The sequence below is a fragment of the Paramormyrops kingsleyae genome, chromosome 18 (assembly GCF_048594095.1).
Source record: "Paramormyrops kingsleyae isolate MSU_618 chromosome 18, PKINGS_0.4, whole genome shotgun sequence".
Taxonomy (NCBI): domain Eukaryota; kingdom Metazoa; phylum Chordata; class Actinopteri; order Osteoglossiformes; family Mormyridae; genus Paramormyrops; species Paramormyrops kingsleyae.
The window spans coordinates 4175421-4192904 of NC_132814.1; the positions used below are offsets into that span (position 1 = coordinate 4175421).

A 17484-nucleotide genomic window follows, 5' to 3' on the forward strand; every position below is an offset into this window, starting at 1 on the left:
TAAAACTTTTACGGCCAATAAATGTCATAAAGGGGCACTACTTTTCCAAGCCAGGCTTGTCATAAATCCCCTCTACGTCCGCTGCGCACTGCCTGACGCCAGACGCCACCCTGCACGCCCCGATCCACCCCTCAAAAATAGATGGAGCCGCCTTGACTCAGGCTGTTCAGCACCCCTCCTCTCTCTCTCTCTCTCTCTCTCTCTCTCTCTAACTTCTCTACCCCCCATTGCCCCATCTACCCCCTGCCGTCCCTGTCAGTGCTGGGAAACGTCACGCAGTTTTGTACATTAGGACGTGAGAGCCAGCACTAAATATACCGAACTGGAACAGTGGGTATCTGTAGAAGAAAAACGCATCAAAAATCAGGAGTATTCACGCCCCAAGGAGGTGGGAAAAGAGCAAGCGAGGGGAGGACAAGCAGAGAACCCACGAAATAAGGTGAGTCCACGCATCCTGGGCATACTTTGAAAGTACTTACGTCACTGCGGCGGAGTTGGTCCCCGGGACAAGGGCACACCGCTGGTCTGTCGTCCTCCCATGCGTTACGTGCGCCGGGGAAAGCCAGCCGGCTGCGGTGTCACATGTTGTGAGATGTCCCAAACGAACCACGTTGTGCGTGGGACACGAATGGGGTGCCGTGGGTACTGGTGTGGTTGATAGGAGATCGAAGCCCTGTAGCGGTCCGATCAAACCGTGGCATGTGTCCAGATGTGCAGGATGTCCGGCGTCTCCATCGGCCTTAATCTGGAAGATGGAAAAGTAATCGTACCACACCGCTCAACATAAAAAGCGACAGAGACTTGAACAGAAAGGTAGCCGTGGGGGAGCAGGCGCAGGGAGAGAGGGGGAGAAGGGGGCACAGATTGGCATTTCTATATTAGGAAAGTGACCGTGTCATTTTTTCCCCTGTCTGGTAAGAGGAGTCTTCACTCAGGCGTATGGCAAGTTTTAGCATACACGAAGAATGTATAATACAAGTACAACCAATCGCAAAAAAGTGTGACTGCATGATTGTGTGTTTGCTGAACTGCCTGTATTGCCATTATATCGGACAGTTTATTGAAGGAAACGTTGTCACCTTGTTACGCGAGATGCTTTTAATAACCGGAGAAGTTGTTTTTATGCGCAGTCTGTAGCCCGTTCGCAGGTTGGTGCGATATTTGTTTTGCAGAGGCATGCTGCGCAGACCCTGTGACACAAAATGAACAGTTGGCACCGGGATCTCAATCCCTCGCTATCGATAGTATCGATTACAGATCGGTTCAATATCCAGAATAAAATAATGGGGAGAAAGAGAGTAACAACTGAGGCAACTGCGATTTTAATTTATTCTTGGGCATTTTAAACAAGGATCTAACTTGAATAGGCTGATCCAATTGTGTTTTATCATTGTTGAACATTGGTTAAACGGTTATTTATGTAAACATTTAAAAACGCAGCTTTCATTTGTACTGTCATATTGAAGATCATTTACAAAATATCCTCTCTGTTTCACTGTATCACAGATGAACTTTTACTGATCAGAGGCTGTCTAAGATATCGCTTTCTTAATTATGATATATTGCACTGTTGGATAATATAAAGAAGCGAAGATCAATTACTCCAGTAGTGCCTGTGAATAACGCAACCCTTCGATCAGCAGTTCCATGGCCATTGATATATAGTCATACAATGCAATGCTGGCTGTACATGGCGTGGTGGAATTCAAATAAGCAGAGTTACAGAGATAAATATTTACAACATGGAGGAAAATAGAGAGAAATTATACATTTAAGGTTCTCATATGTCTGAATTTCTCCAGGAGGTATAGAAAATGAGAGTGATAGGGACAATGTAAATATGCTGTCTAGCAAATGGTACATCAAAAGATCCTTCACAATGTGGGGGCACATCAGTAAGGCCCAGTTCAATCTGAGACACACAAAACACACTGTTCAGTGTATTGTATATTAATGATGCAGTGAACAACTGTAGATCAATAATAAGGTGCAGCATGTGGTATATGTGTGAGATGCTGTGCAGTGTGTGGTACACCAGTGGACAATGCAGTGTGTGGTGAATGAATGATGCACTTTATAGTTAGTTATAGTAATGAGGTACTTTGCAACGTGTGGTATATTAATGAGATTCTCTACAGTATCTGGTACACATATGACCTTACAGTGTGTGGCACATTAATAACACATTATTCCTGAATGATTGCGTAGCAAGTAGTGTGTGTGTGTAACAAGATTTCACATCCAAAAATCCTTAACATACGGGTTTGAACCTGTGTGCGGAGACCCCACTGGATTTCATGCCCAACACCTTAACCACTTGGCCATCACAGCTAGTTTAAAGGTATTAATGACATATCCTCCAATGTGTCATATATTAATAACACACTGTTCAGTGTGTGGTACTTTAATGATGCACCCTAACCCTACAGTATGTCATATATTAATAACGCACTGTTCAGTGTGTGGTACATTAATGATGCACCCTAACCCTACAGTATGTCATATATTAATAACGCACTGTTCAGTGTGTGGTACATTAATGATGCACCCTAACCCTACAGTATGTCATATATTAATAACGCACTGTTGACTATCTCGCACATTAATGATACACTCTCCAGTGTGCCATACATTAATGAGGCACCCTACTGTCTGTGGTACCCTAAGAGAATATGTTGGCTTGGAGGGATGGTGGACTGGATCAGGATGCTGTTTGCTGTTGTTTCCCTCCCTCCCCCCTTCCCCTGGGGAGTGTCTGTTTGTGGGTGTTAGACGCCATTCTGGTATGTGTGTCACTACATGCAGTGGACCTGCTAACACCATCCTAAAGGGTGATCAAGTCAGCTGAGCAGCACAGTCAGGGTAACAGCGGCTGATCTGTCACAGAACACCCTGCATGTGCTCCAAGCTGCACTTTTAAGAATAGTTTGCAAGTTAATAAGAAGCTATGAAGTCTAATGTAAATACAGTGCTGCGCAAAAATCTCAGGCAGTCGAAGAAAATGATGTTTAAATCATCCTTATGTTGGGTGTAAAACTATGATATTGTGTCTGTTAAGGTGTGTCAGCCATTTAAAAAGCTTTGCAGCAACCATCCAATACACAACGTTTTTTCGACTGGACCACCTGCCCACCTTATTCAGCTAATCTCTACCTCACTGAGTTATTTATCTAATTAGGTTAATTAGTTTAGTGAGCTTGTGGGGAAATTTAACAAAGACATAGAATGGCTAAGGTGCCCCTGAGGAGAGGTTTTGGAACTAGGAATCTAGCCGTCCAATAAGATATCAGTAACTTTTTGGAGAACAGAAGATATTGTTGTTAATTTTTTGTGTTACTATGCTATAATTTGCATACATTCTAATGTTAAGTTGTGTTTTTTCTCTGAGCAAATGTATACTGTATGGACAACAATATTGGGACACACCTCTTAATCATTGAATTCAGGAGATTCATTCAGACCCATTGCCACAGGTGTATATAATGAAGCACCAGGCCATGGAGTCGGGTTTACAAACATTTCTGAAAGAATGGGTCATTCTGGACAGCTCAGTGAATTCAAGCTTGGTCCTGCCATAGGATGCCACCTTTGCAATAAGTCAGTTCATGAAATGTCTTCCCTACTAAATATTTCACAGTCAGCTGTCAGTGGTATCATTGCAAAGTGGAAGCGTTTAAGAAGAACAGAAACTCAGCCAAGAAGTAGGAGTTCATGTAAAGTAACAGAGTGGGGTCACAGTGCTGAGAGGCGTAGTGTGTAAAAGTCGCCAACGCTCTCTTGACTCAGTAACTGCAGAGTTCCGAAATTCCTCTGGCATTAACTCCAGCACAAAACTGCGCCGGGAGCTTCATGGAAAGGGCTTCCATTACTGAGTAGCTGCATGCAAGTAAAACATCACCAAGTGCAATAGCAAGCATTGGATGGAGAGGTGAAAACCATGCCACCACTGGACTCTGGAGCAGTGGAAACATGCTCTGTGGAGTGGCGATTCACGCTTCTCTGTCTGGCAGTGTGACGGATGAGTCTGGGTTTGGCGGATGACAGTAGAATGTTACCTGCCTCATTGCATTCTACCAAATGTAAAGTTTGGTGAAGGAGGGATAATGGTATGGGGCTGTTTTTCAGGAGTTGTGCTGGACCGCCTTAGTTCCAGTGAAGGGCCATCTTAATGCTTCAGCATTCCAAGGCTTTTTGGACTATTCTTTTTCCAACTTTGTGGGAACAGTTTGATGAGGGCCCTTTTCTGTTCCAGCATGATTGTGCCCCAGTGCACAAAGCAAAGTCCATAAAGAAATGGGTGAATTTGGTGTGGAAGAACTTGACCGACCGGCACTGAGCCCTGACCTCATTCCTATCGAAAACCTTTGGGATGAACTAGAACTGGGATTGCAAGCCAGGCCTTTACATCCAACATCAGTACCCGACCTCACAAACACTTTTTTCTAGATGTATGGACAAAAATTCCCACAGACACACTCCAAAATCTTGTGGAAAGCCTTCCCAGAAGAGTGACAGCTCTTATAGCTGCAAAGGGGGGACCAACTCCATATTGATGCTTATGGATTTAGAATGGGACGTCATAAAAGTGCCTGTAGGTGTGATGGTCAGGTGTCCCAACACTTTTGTCCATATAGTATATTTTTTTACCCAGATAAGTAACCTCTTTGAGTGCCTAAGACTTTTTGCACAGTGCTGTACATCATGGACGCAAAACATGCAGTGCAGTGCTTGTTGCTGACCAGTTCTGTGATTCTGCAGATAAATGTATGTGTAATATGACTATTATGACTATTTTTATTATGTGAAAAATATTTCTCATGGATTTGTAAATTTACATGGAAGAGAAAATATTTTTTCCCAAATCAGCATCAGTTTTTATTGCCCAAGTAAGGTCACAGTTACAAGGAATTTGACTAAGTGATTTCTCGAGATCCACACAACAAGACAAACTTTAAATAAAGGGTACCGTGTAACATTAAAAAGTGGGATTCTTGAATGATTGTGCAGTGAATAGTGTATAACAAGATGACCTGCACACAGTATTATACACAGAGTGTATAATGGAAGCTGTGAAGTGCAATGTCATAGTGTTACTGTTGCAAAAAAATCCCTAGCCTAACACATACACACAGGGCTCAAACCTGCACAGGGAGACCTCATTGAATTTTAAGTCCAACGCCTTAACCACTCGGCCGTCACACCTAGTGGGGCAATTGTTTAAAGACAAGCCCACTAAACATAATTATGCTTACTTTTTTCCCTCACTTGTATCATTTGTTTTTTTTCTGTTTGATGTCTGATCTGGTTTGATGGTTGTTTGCTATTTAATAGAGGTCAAAATGCAACATGTGTGACTTCAAACCCAGATGGGTGTTGACACTCTGCCCTAAAGCAGCACCTGACTGACTGGCTGTGGATTAAAACTGAGCACCTGGAAGTTGGACTGTAGCTACCAGGTGTATTTAGAATCTCATGTATTTTTTGAAATCAATGACTTTCTGTTCTCTCTGACTTCTCTGTACCTTTGTCGTTGTCTCCTCCCTCAGTTTTTACTTTCTCTCTCTCCTCTATCTTATCCCTGCTTTTTTTCTTTTGGCTTATATGTAATATATCGATGGTTTTTCTTTCCCTGAGCATGTTGCCCTTCACTCTTTTTCTCTTTTCCCTTCTCTTGTTCTCTCTGTCTCCCTCTCCTCTCAGATTTCCTTGTTATTTCTCTTTTCTCTCCTCTCAGTCTTCTTTTTTTGGCTGTGCCATCTCTCTCTCTCCGTCTGTGTCTCTCTCATTCCCCTTCTTTCTCAGTTTCTCTCTCTGTCCCTCTCTCTTTCTCTCTCATTCTCTCCCCTCAGTTCCTCCTGTTTGTTTATCCTCTCCATTCTTCCATATAACCAGCCTCTCTCACCCGTAGCCATAGCGATGAGTCGCAGCATCGTGCGCCAGAGCAAGTTCCGCCACGTCTTTGGGCAGGCGGCGAAAGCGGAGCAGAGCTACGATGACATCCGCGTCTCCAAGGTTACTTGGGACAGCTCCTTCTCCGCCGTCAACCCCAAGTTCCTGGCCGTCATCGTGGAGTCCAGCGGTGGGGGTGCCATCCTGGTGCTGCCCCTATCCAAGGTCAGGAGGTGCAGCTGCTCCTTCTCTTTACAGTGTGCCATTTTAAACTCCGACTTCCATGTTTAGCAGATTTGTTTCATCATTCGTATGTCTGCGATAAAACAAAAGCACTGTCCAAGCATATCCAGCAGGGAGCACACTGGATAAGCAGTAGACCTAAGGTAGCAGTCCCTGTTTCAGTTGATACATTGTAAACTTTTATTTACAATAAGAAAACACAAGGCAGGAACATATAAACATTTACGCTACTCTGTGATGGACTGGCCTCCAAACCAGGGTGTTCTGCGATAGCTTCCTGGCAGTGATGGGCAAAATGAAGCTTCACGAACCATTTACTGTATTTTCTGAACCCATTAGATGGTGCTCTCTGTTCATAAAAGGGCTCAAAGCATGCCCCAAAGCAAGCCAAGAGCACCATCTAGTGGGATCAAAAAATACAGCAAATGGTTCATGATGCTTCATTTGCCCATCACTACTTCCTGGGATTGGTTGTGATCATGTGCTATGTAGATTAGCCTTTAGCCCATCATCGTGTTTATATTCATTATTATCTCAGAGGATGTTATTATGGCTTATTTGTCCCACACAGTACAAATGAACCAACATCATTGTGGTTACAGTTCTTGCTTTTTTAACCACTGAAGGCCAGATCCAGGTCTGTGGTCGTTTTGCTCTGCTTTTTGTCCCCTGAACTGCTTCTGTGCCCCCATCAGACGTCCCTGTGCTCAGACCGTCAGCTAAAAATACACAGCAGCCAATATGCACCCTACTCCCCCCCCCCATCCCAGGGCCTTTTCAGCAGCACATCACTGAGCTATAAATAAATGCCTGGGCAATGGTGGGGTGGGGGGCAACAAGTGTTCACACTGACAAAACAGCAGTATGTGGCATTGTGAGGAAGTGACATCACTGGTCATGAAGGGAGTACTACCAAAGAGGCTGATGGGAGTCTTCAACAAAATATTCATATATTTTCGCACAATCCCTCTGTCATTGTATAACAGGAAGTATGGTAGAAGTCAAATCTGTCTTCAGGACAGCATGATGGGAAATGTAGTCAAAATCAAAGCCCCCCTCTGGGCCAGGCTTGTCCAACAGTGCATTTGTCTGTGTTTTTGTGTGTTTCTGTGTCTGTGCATGCATCCTTGACTGTCTTGCTCTTTTTGTTCCAGACGGGCCGTCTGGATAAAAACTACCCCCTAGTGGCAGGTCACTCAGGCCCCGTCCTGGACATCGACTGGTGTCCCCACAACGACAACATCCTGGCCAGCTGTTCCGAGGACTGCACCGCCATGGTAATCGACCTGTCAGCCAGTCAACACCTTGGATCCTAAAATACTGAAGTAGTAAAACCGTCTTTCATAAGATAAACACATGCGGAGAATTCGTCGCGGCGATGCAATGGTGCAGAACGTGGATGCCATGATTTAGCCACCACGCCTCGCTCCTGATTCGTTCTGCTCGTCACACAGGAGTGGCATGTGGACGTGGCATATAAGCACTTGGTGACAGCAGGCTGTCCCGGGTGATGACAAGCTTACAACAGGAGGGTGCAACTACAATGCACTGATACTGTATGCATGAGCAGGGGTGCTGATGATGTTTGCACCCTCACGTACCTGCAGTTTAATGGTCTCCTAGAGGAAGGAGACCATACTCCAGCACTCATGGGAGGACACCACATTGTCACATGCTGCCTGTCACGTCACCTCATGGGTTCTGTTGCATCCGCAGTCCACCAGGGGGCGGGCTGACATGTAGGTATGAGGAGCATATGGGAGGGAGAATATGGCTGATGCTCGCGGCTAGGTGTTGGGGAGGGCCTCGTCCTATGTGGGTGCTCAGCTCTGAGATGACTGCGAGAAATTCCTCAGCAGTGGCTGGGACAGGGACAACAGCAACAAAAAAAGAAAGAAAAAAAAACGAACTAAACTAAAAGACAAGTGAGGGATAGATGATTGGATGATTTGGCTGCCAATCATACAAGGGGGGCTTTTTTAATTGGTCATGCTGCTAGTGGCTCACACCAAGGTTATTATCGTCAACGAAAACGAACGAAATAACGAAAACTAGAATTGAAAAAACATTTTCGTTAACTGAAATAAATAAAAACGACAATTAAAAGAAAAAACGATAACTAACTATAACTGTATTGTGCGTTGACAAAACTAACTAAAACGAACTGAAATTATAGATGAAATGTCCTTCGTTTTCGTCTTTGTCAATTTATTTATAAATCGATTTATTTCGCTCTAGCAGTTTTACGTGAGCTGGCAGCACCGTACGGCACCTCTCTGTCCGTCACTTCTTGTTTACAGTCGGCTTTTGCTCACCGCGTTACCTGGAAAAATGGCGAGGACAAAAGTTGGGAGAAGGCGGCAGAGTCCTATCTGGAATTTCTTTGACTATGACAGCGAGACAGTTAAGAGCAGGTGCATTGTAGAAACAGGTGACAAAATCTGAAAGTCCACTTGAGAAGCTCGCATAAGACGGCTAATCGCGAGTACCTTGACCAAGTAGCCTCTCTGATTAGCTCCCCCGAAAGAGAAGCAACATCCCGGCCAGGTAGCACCGGGAAGGAGGGGACAACCATAATGAATTGCTTTCACCGACGACCAAACAGCTGCTGGTTAGTAAATACGCAGGAACACCACAAAACTTCATTTCCTTTTTGTTTACAATATTGGACGTATGGTTAACATAGAAAAGCAAAGCACATCAGCATCAAGCCCCCGGGGAAGACCCAGGACACGATGGAGAGACTATACAGTATGTCTCGGTTGGGCTGGGAACGCCTCGGGATTTCCCCAGTGGAGCTGGAGGAAGTGGCCGGAGAGAGGGAAGTCTGGGTTTCCATGCTGAGACAATCCTGTTGTGCAATGGTTCTTGAGTTTGTTAATGTTTTTCTCAGATTGAGCTCCCTGAGACTCCTGGCTGTCAAGAAATGTGACGTGTGCCTCGTGAATGGGTTTATATTCTTATGTTCATGTGTGTCTTTAGTCTATTGACTATTTTGATTTGTACCAGGCACACTACCTGTATCCAACATCAGAAGCAGTATCACACACATTTTGCACATAAGCTGCTATATCTTGTAGAGTGTTGGTTGTTGTGGATGGTTGGTTGTTCAAAAGTAACTGAATACACTTTTTGAAATGGTTTCCTTTGTTGAGTTTTATTACACAATACTTAATGATCTTTTTGAATCCTGCACCTGACAAATAACCCAAAGTATGAAAAAATGTAAACTAATACTAAAACTAATAAAAACTAAACTAAAACTAAGCATTTAGAAAAAATTAAAACTAACTAAAACTAGCAAACCTGCTCTAAAAACTAATTAAAACTAACTGAATTAGAGGGAAAAAGGTCAAAACTAAATAAAACTAAACTATAATGAAAAATCCAAAACTATTATAACCTTGGCTCACACACACATGGATACCCAGTTACACAAAGTTTCAGTTAAGATCTAAGCAGGAGTCTCCAGTTTAGGTTCAGCACCCCAGTGCTTTAGGGTTAAAAAGCAGCATGCGTACACGTGTGTGTTGCATTGGTGGGGGGACTTGGCCGCGCCCCCACATGCCCCCGCAGCTGTCCCGTCCTCACCAGTACCCCGGCATGCCCACCATGCCGCCCTTCAGGTCCTGAGAAGCGGATTACCCTTCTCTGCTGGAGGATCCTGTCTGTCATCTGAGGATTACGGGGGGGCTCATCAGCCTGTTATAGCACAGTGCCTACAGCGCCCCCTGCAGCCCCTCTGGGTATCACACCGTGGTGACACAGCTCGCAGTCACTGATACTCTCCTCACTGACGTCCTCCTGTCTAACATATATTTTAATGCACATAACATTGATTAGGGGTCTAAGCTGCCAGTGGCTCTGGATCTCTCGTTTTTTTTACTTTTCCGTCACTGAAATCATTCCAGATGTAGCTCTCATTTCACTGTGCGAACACAGAGATATTTTGTTAATCTCTAACATTTTCCTGTCTCGTCTCTCTCTCTGGGCATTATGACATCATACACCCACATTTCTTCCACTCCCCTTTTGCACATTTCTGTTGGATCGACGCCCTTATTGCCTGGATTCAGGTTTGAGGATCCCCCCCCCCCTGATCTGTCCTGCTGTGCAGGTGTGGCAGATCACGGACCACACCCCCGTGCGCCACCTGACCGAGCCCGTCGTCATCCTGGAGGGGCACTCCAAGCGTGTGGGCATCATCAGCTGGCACCCCACAGCCCGAAACATCCTCCTCACCGCAGGTGCGCCCCCTCATGTCCCCGCCAAGGTTACTGCCGTAAGAAATATGACCATCACTTTTCACATCTCAACTTTCATTTCCTCTACTTGAAATCCTTTTCATTCAATATGATATTATATTGTGTTATGGTACAACAGCAAAACTCTTCTGGTCTCTGAAATCTCGGTCATGTAGTAAATCTGGGTAACAAATAATAAAAACCAAATAAAATACTAAACTATGCTGAAATTGACTCTACCAGTTGAGCACTTGTGACTAGACCTCTGACCAGCAGGTTCAAATTCCAGTAGGGCAACTGCTGTTGTACCCACGGGAGAAATAGCCAGAAATCTGGCACTAACGTGCACTAATGTGCACCTCGTAAGCAAAGTGAGGGAATAGGCAGTGGTGATGATGAGGATGATGAATAAGCCTCCCTGCCTCTATGTGTCCCCCAGGCAGTGATAACCTGATCATCATCTGGAATGTTGGAACAGGGGAGCCCCTGATCTCCATGGACGACCACCCCGACCTCATCTACAGCGTCTGCTGGAACCGTAACGGGAGCCTCTTCTGCACCACCTGCAAGGACCGACGGCTGCGTGTGTGCGACCCGCGCAAGGGCGATGTGGTAGCGGTGAGTATCTCTCCCAACATGGCTGACTTAAAGGATTTAACCCCAACTAATTGCAACAGCATCACAAGGAGACCAAGTTGTGCATCTTTGTGTGTGACTGAGGCCGCCTGTTTTTGTGATTGGTGTGTGATTGAGTGTGTCTTTGTGATCAGTGCTTGACTGAGACTGTCTGTCAATGTGATCAGTGTGTGACTGAGTCTGTGATTAGCGTGTGACTAAGTCTGCCTTTGTAATCCGTGCTTGACTGAGTCTGTCTTTGTGATCAGTGCTTGACTGAGTCTGTCTGTCAATGTGATCAGTGTGTGACTGAGTCTGTGATTAGCATGTGATTAAGTCTGCCTTTGTAATCCGTGCTTGACTGAGTCTGTCTTTGTGATCAGTGCTTGACTGAGTCTGTCTGTCAATGTGATCAGTGTGTGACTGAGTCTGTGATTAGCGTGTGATTAAGTCTGCCTTTGTAATCCGTGCTTGACTGAGTCTGTCTTTGTGATCAGTGCTTGTCACAGTGATCAAGGTGTGTGATTGGGGATCCCTGTGATCAATATGCAAGTAAGGCTCTCTGTCTGCGGTCAGTAGTGTGTGATTGACTCTCTATAATTCATGCTTGACTGAGACTGCCTCTGCAATTGGTGCTTGAGTAAGGTTGTCTGCAACTAGTTTGCGGCTAACAGTGTCCATCTCTGTGATCGGCATGTAATGTCTGCCTCACATCCGCCCGGCAGGAGCGGCTGGCCCCCCACGAGGGCATCCGGCCGATGAGAGCCATCTTCACCAGAGAGGGAAACATCTTCACCACAGGCTTCACTCGAATGAGCCAGAGGGAACTGGGCCTTTGGGACCCGGTGAAGCTCCTCCTCACACCCTGATTCTCACGCATATTAACCCCATGTATCGTCTTATTGAAACTTCCACCCTTTTCTCCCTCCCAGACGAGTTTTGAGGAGCCCATCGCACTGCTGGAGATGGACACCAGCAATGGGGTCCTGCTGCCGTTCTACGACGCAGACACCAACATTGTGTACCTGTGTGGAAAGGTGACCCGGCATGGCGGCAAAAAAAAAAGACCATAAATTGCATCTGTATTCCATTTTTCCTTTCCTGTTTCTCTTTCTATATTAAATCACTGCCCCCTAGTGGCCGGTCCAGGCTCTCAAGGTCGTGCAGGTGTCCAGTGATCCTCTGCTCTGAAAGGTCGCGGATCAGTTGCTCCAGCAGCTTCTCTGGTGCAATGAAAGCTGACACTGAATCATGCAGCTCTCTGCGACCTCGGGGGAACCAAGGAAGGGCGGCAAAAGCAGGGATCTCCTTCCTTAGCCTTTCTCTGTCTCGTACCCCTTCCTCCATGCCACCTCCCCTACCACAGGGCGATAGCAGCATCCGGTACTTTGAGATCACGGATGAGCACCCGTATGTCCACTACCTCAGCACCTATAGCAGCAAGGAGCCCCAGCGGGGAATGGGCTTCATGCCCAAGAGAGGCGTCGACGTCAGCAAGTGTGAGATTGCCAGGTCAGCAGCCGCGCTGTGTCTGCCACTGCCCCACTCATACCCCCTGTGTAAGGTGACAGTCACAGTGACAATCGGAGCCTTGGTGTTTGGTGTCACTCACTGGAGTAGAGCAGTCATTGGGACTGTGGAATTCTGTTATCTTTAGTTACTGGATGAGTGTAGTTCATCGGTCGACACAAAGAGGGCAGCAGAGAGCTCTGTTCACCCTGCTGGTCAGCATGTCAGCCTGGCCTTTTGACCAATGAGGATCATGCTTTCTCCCCAACAGGTTGTACAAGCTTCATGAGCGAAAGTGCGAGCCCATCATGATGACTGTGCCCAGGAAGGTCAGAGCTGAGAGCCACTGAGTTTCTGTCCCACCACACCTCTGTTTTCTTGAACCATCTTGAACCATAGGCAGAAACCTTTTATTCACCCCAACCCTACTCCTCCCTTTTAATCTGTACCCACAGTCGGACCTGTTCCAGGACGATCTGTACCCAGATACAGCAGGCCCAGAGCCTGCGCTGGAGCCTGAGGAGTGGCTGGCGGGCCGGGATGAGGGCCCAGTGCTGGTATCCCTGCGGGAGGGTTACGTGCCCCCAAAGAGCCGGGAGCTCAAGGTGGCCAGGAAGAATATCCTGGACTCACGGCCTGTGCCACGCCGGACCATGTCTTCCTGCGACGGCAGCAGCCTGCCAGTGAGTGCCTAAGTGACATCAGCTCATGATCTCTGACCCCTTCATGCAGGGTCAACCATGTGTGGACAGTACCTGGAATTCACATTTTCATTCAGTGTCAGTTACAAATGCTAAATGTTCCCGTAGCTGAAGTAAGTTTCTATGTTTTTGTCACATAGTCTGGTTTCATTTTTTTCTTGTTTGTGTTACAGTGTCTATTCTTGTATTTCTGGTGTTTAGAGACCTTGTGTAGGTAGATTTTCTTGATGTTATTGTGTTCCCTGGACAGGGAATACATATGGTTTTGGGGTTTTGGGACCTTGTCTCATTAATTCAATAACTAAAAAATTATTTGATGGATCTTTATCAAACTTTGTGGACATGTTCAAAATGTGGTTATGTGCATATTTGGACAAATCGCATCAAAATTTAAGCAGCTCTGCATAGTGATATAAGAGAGATAGCAACCTCAGACACTTAATCTCATTAGCGCTGTAACACAAAAAGCATTTGACAGATCTATTCAAACTTCCCGGGAACATTGTACAGGTAATGATCAAAAGAATCATGCCATGTGAAGCTGGGCTTTTAATAAAGATTTTTGGAGAGTGTAGGGGAGATAAAGATTGTAGAGGTAGTGGACTAGAAATTGTAGAAGTAATCTAGAGTAGAATCTAGTTGATCAAGTTTTGTTATATGATATGAAGTTCCGTTCCCTAATTGAACAGCAAGTTCTCTTCTGCTGAATGTTTGTCGTCCACTTCTGCAGTCCTCCCTTGGTGACCCTGTCCTGTTCTCTCACCTCCTTGCCACTCCTCTCCTTTCATGCACATGAACTTTATTGTTATGTGTGTATGGTCTAAGTCGGTGTGTACTATGTCCTTGCATACTTCTTCACCTGCTTCTTTCTTCTTTTATCTCTTCTCTTCACCTCACCCCTCATTCCCATTATTCTCCTTTCCCTCCATTTCTCTGTCCTCCTAAACCCTTGCTCCAGCCCCAATTTGTGGAGAAGCTGCTGGAGGAAATACAAAGTCTGAAGGCTACCGTCCTCTCTCAGGAAAAGCGAATTTGTGACCTGGAGAACAAGCTTTCAAAATATACCAATGGCACAGCTTGAACTCTAACCCCCTCCAGCTGCACAGCCAATCAGAGTTTCTTGGGACTCAGACCCAACCCATCCCGACCCAGCCTCCCCAGTTAAGCACAGGCACTACCAGCCTCACAAACACCCAGAGTTAATATACACTCTTCTCACTAGGGTTGTTACCCCTGTGATATGTACCACTCTACATGAACTGTGTCCCGCTTTTTAATTTCCCCCTGCAATGATGTCTGACAGTTGTATTGTGGGTAAAATGCTTCACCAAAGGTCACAGTGGCTGTCTCCATAGCCAACTGACCCCCTCCCCCCATCATTTTTGTACTTATGACTTTTGACCCATGACCTTGACCTTCCACGTCAGGGCTATTCAAATCACGGTCCTCAAGGACCTGCTGATTTTACAGCCTTCCTTTACCTGTGAGCTGGGTATGAAGCCTCTGTGGCCAATCAGAATCAGTAAGTATTAAACCAACTACCTGGGAGAATTGAAAACAAGGCCTGGATTTGGATTCGAGGTCCAGATTTGAAGATCCCTGTTCTACGCCCTCATTTCCTCATCCCAGCAAAAGTCTCTGGATGTTCTATGGCCTTTCAAATTTAAAATGATATTGTAAATAATATATGGAATGAAAAAGGGGAAAGTGATTCAGGTTGCAAAAAAACTTTGTTTTGTGTGTTCTGTATAAAATTAGAAGTAACAGTAATAAAATTAAGATTTTTTTTAAAGGTTATACTTGTTTTGTTCTGAGATGCACAACAGCATCCATCCATTTTCTGAAACCACTTAATCCCAACCGGGGTCGCAGGGGGGACCGGAGCCTATCCCAGGAAAAACGGGCGCAACAAGGAACCAACCCTGGGCAGTCGCCAAGACACCACAGGGCACACACACTGCATGCGGAGGTCCAAGTAGAGACTGTCATGTCCTCAGGAGGGAAGGTCAATTAGAGTTGGATGTCATCAGCATGGTAGAGGTAGGAAGAACTAGAGAGGTAGTGTAGAACTGATTGGACCAAGGACTGAACCTGGGGGTTGTTACACGACTTGGACGCCTCTGCACCCCAAGACTTTTGGTAAGATCTTCCTAAAGGGAAGAGTCAAATTATTTTAGAGCGGTTCTGATTGTTAAAGGTGGCAGAAAAGTCTAGCAGTTTGTGGAGAGATTCATCATTCTCTAGTTCTCAGACCCTAAAAGGCCCAGAACTCCTCTCCAAGTCCCAAACAGACATCGATAATGCACAATTCATTACACAGACCTGCTAACATCACAACACAACATATATGTTACTATGTAGTGAATGTACATTATAATTACATGTAATTTGCCCCATAATTACCCTAATTTACTTAGGTTTAATGAAGGCACAAGATTGGACTCATCCTTTGGGAATTGTGGAAAGGCTGCAGGAATGTGACGTGTCTGTTTCATGTGGTCTCGTACAAAAAAACCCCATAATAACGTGTAAAAAGGCACTGCTGTGTCCAACCCAGAGGGACACTGAGCAACAGTCTTCTCAGTGTGTGTGTGTATATATATACTGTATATATATACACTGCTCAAAAAAATTAAAGGAACACTTTTTAATCAGAGTATAGCATCTAGTCAATTTAACTTCTGGGATATTGATCTAGTCCATTAAGTAGCAATGGGGGTTGTTAATCGGTTTCAGCTGCTTTGGTGTTAAAGAAGTTAACAACAGGTGCACTAGAGGGGCAACAATGAGACGACCCCCAAAACAGGAGTGGTTTAACAGGTGGGGGCCACTGACATTTTTCCCTCCTCATCTTTTCTGACAGTTTTTTTCACTAGTTTTGCATTTGGCTACAGTCAGTGTCACTACTGGTAGCATGAGGTGATACCTGGACCCTACATCTCCTCCAGGATGGTGCATCAATATGTGCCATTGCCAGAAGGTTTACTGTGTCTCCCAGCCCAGTCTCAAGGCCATGGAGGACATTCCAGGAGATAGGCAGTTACTCTAGGAGAGATGGACAGGGCCGTAGAAGGTCCTTAACCCATAAGTAGGACCAGTATCAGCTTCTTTGTGCAAGGAGGAACAGGAAGAGCACTGCCAGGGCCCTTACAGAATGACTTCCAGCAGGCCAATCAGAAACAGACTTCATGAGGGTGGCCTGAGGGCCCGACGTCCTCTAGTGGGCCCTGTGTTCACTGCCCAGGACCGTGGAGCTTGATGGGGATTTGCCATAGAATACCAGAATTGGGAGATCCACCACTGGCACCCTGTTGTCCTTGGACCCATTGTCAGACCCTACGCTGGTGCAGTGCGTCCTGGGTTCCTCCTGGTGTACGACAATGCCCGGCCTCGTGTGGCGAGAGTATGCAGGCAGTTCCTGGAGGATCAAGGAATGGATACCGTTGACTGGCCCCCATGCTCGCCTGACCTAAATCCAATGGAACACCTCTGGGACATTATGTTTCAGTCCATCCGACGCCACCAGGTTGCACTTCAGACTGTCCAGGAGCTCAGTGATGCCCTGGTTCAGATCTGGGAGGAGATCCCCCAGGACACCATCCGTCGTCTCATTAGGAGCAGCCCCGACATTATCAGGCATGCCTACAGGCACGTGGGTGCCATACAAACTACTGAGTACGATTTTGAGTTGCTGCAATGAAATTTCGGCAAAATGGACCAGCCTACCGCATCATTTTTTCACTTTGATTTTTGGGGTGTCTTTGAATTCAGCCCTCTGTAGGTTTATCATTTTCATTTCCATCAAACGATGTGGCATCCTTTCATTCCTAACACATTACCCAGTCCATATCAGTATAGATATACAGCATGATTTTTCCCCCCATTGAGATCTGATGTGTTTTCAAAGCGTTCCTTTAATTTTTTTGAGCAGTGTGTGTATATATATCGGGACACCTGGCCATCACACCTACAGGAACAGGACATCTCATTATAAATCCATAGGCATCAATATGGAGTTGGCCCCCCCTTTGCAGCTATAACAGCTGTCACTCTTCTTTCCACAAGATTTTGGAGTGTGTCTGTAGGACATTTTTACCCATTCATCCAGAAGAGCATTTGTCAGGTCAGGCACTGATGTTGGATGTGAAGGCCTGACTTGCAATCTCCATTCTAGTTCATCCCAAAGGTGTTTGATGGGGTTGAGGTCAGGGCTCTGTGCGGGCCAGTTCTTCCACACCACACCATGTTTTTGTGGACCTTGCTTTGTGCACTGGGGCACAGTT

General features: G+C 45.7%; 1 protein-coding gene across 3 annotated transcripts; it reads left to right on the top strand.

Annotated features, from left to right (window-relative positions):
- Positions 1-167: 167 nt before the first annotated feature.
- coro6 (coronin 6) lies at positions 168-14993 on the top strand. 3 transcript variants are annotated; one of them, XM_023809508.2, is made up of 11 exons: positions 168-439; positions 5909-6114; positions 7287-7409; positions 10250-10379; positions 10816-10994; positions 11717-11836; positions 11924-12028; positions 12358-12503; positions 12772-12829; positions 12956-13183; positions 14160-14993. In XM_023809508.2, the coding sequence occupies exons 2-11, from the start codon at positions 5917-5919 to the stop codon at positions 14280-14282; spliced, it is 1410 nt and encodes a 469-aa protein (XP_023665276.1). In that variant the 5' UTR covers positions 168-439; positions 5909-5916; the 3' UTR covers positions 14283-14993. The 3 variants fall into 3 exon arrangements, with proteins under 3 accessions (XP_023665276.1, XP_023665264.1, XP_023665270.1); XM_023809496.2 differs by having other exon boundaries at positions 169-439; positions 5893-6114; XM_023809502.2 differs by having other exon boundaries at positions 169-439; positions 5915-6114.
- The last annotated feature ends 2491 nt before the right edge of the window (positions 14994-17484 follow it).

Coding starts and splice junctions, on each gene's coding strand:
- coro6 (XM_023809508.2), top strand. CDS start 5,917: ATGAGTCGCAGCATCGTGCGCCAGAGCAAGTTCCGCCACGTCTTTGGG. Junction 10,995..11,716: donor GCAAGGGCGATGTGGTAGCG/GTGAGTATCTCT, acceptor TCCGCCCGGCAG/GAGCGGCTGGCCCCCCACGA. Junction 12,830..12,955: donor TGATGACTGTGCCCAGGAAG/GTCAGAGCTGAG, acceptor CTGTACCCACAG/TCGGACCTGTTCCAGGACGA.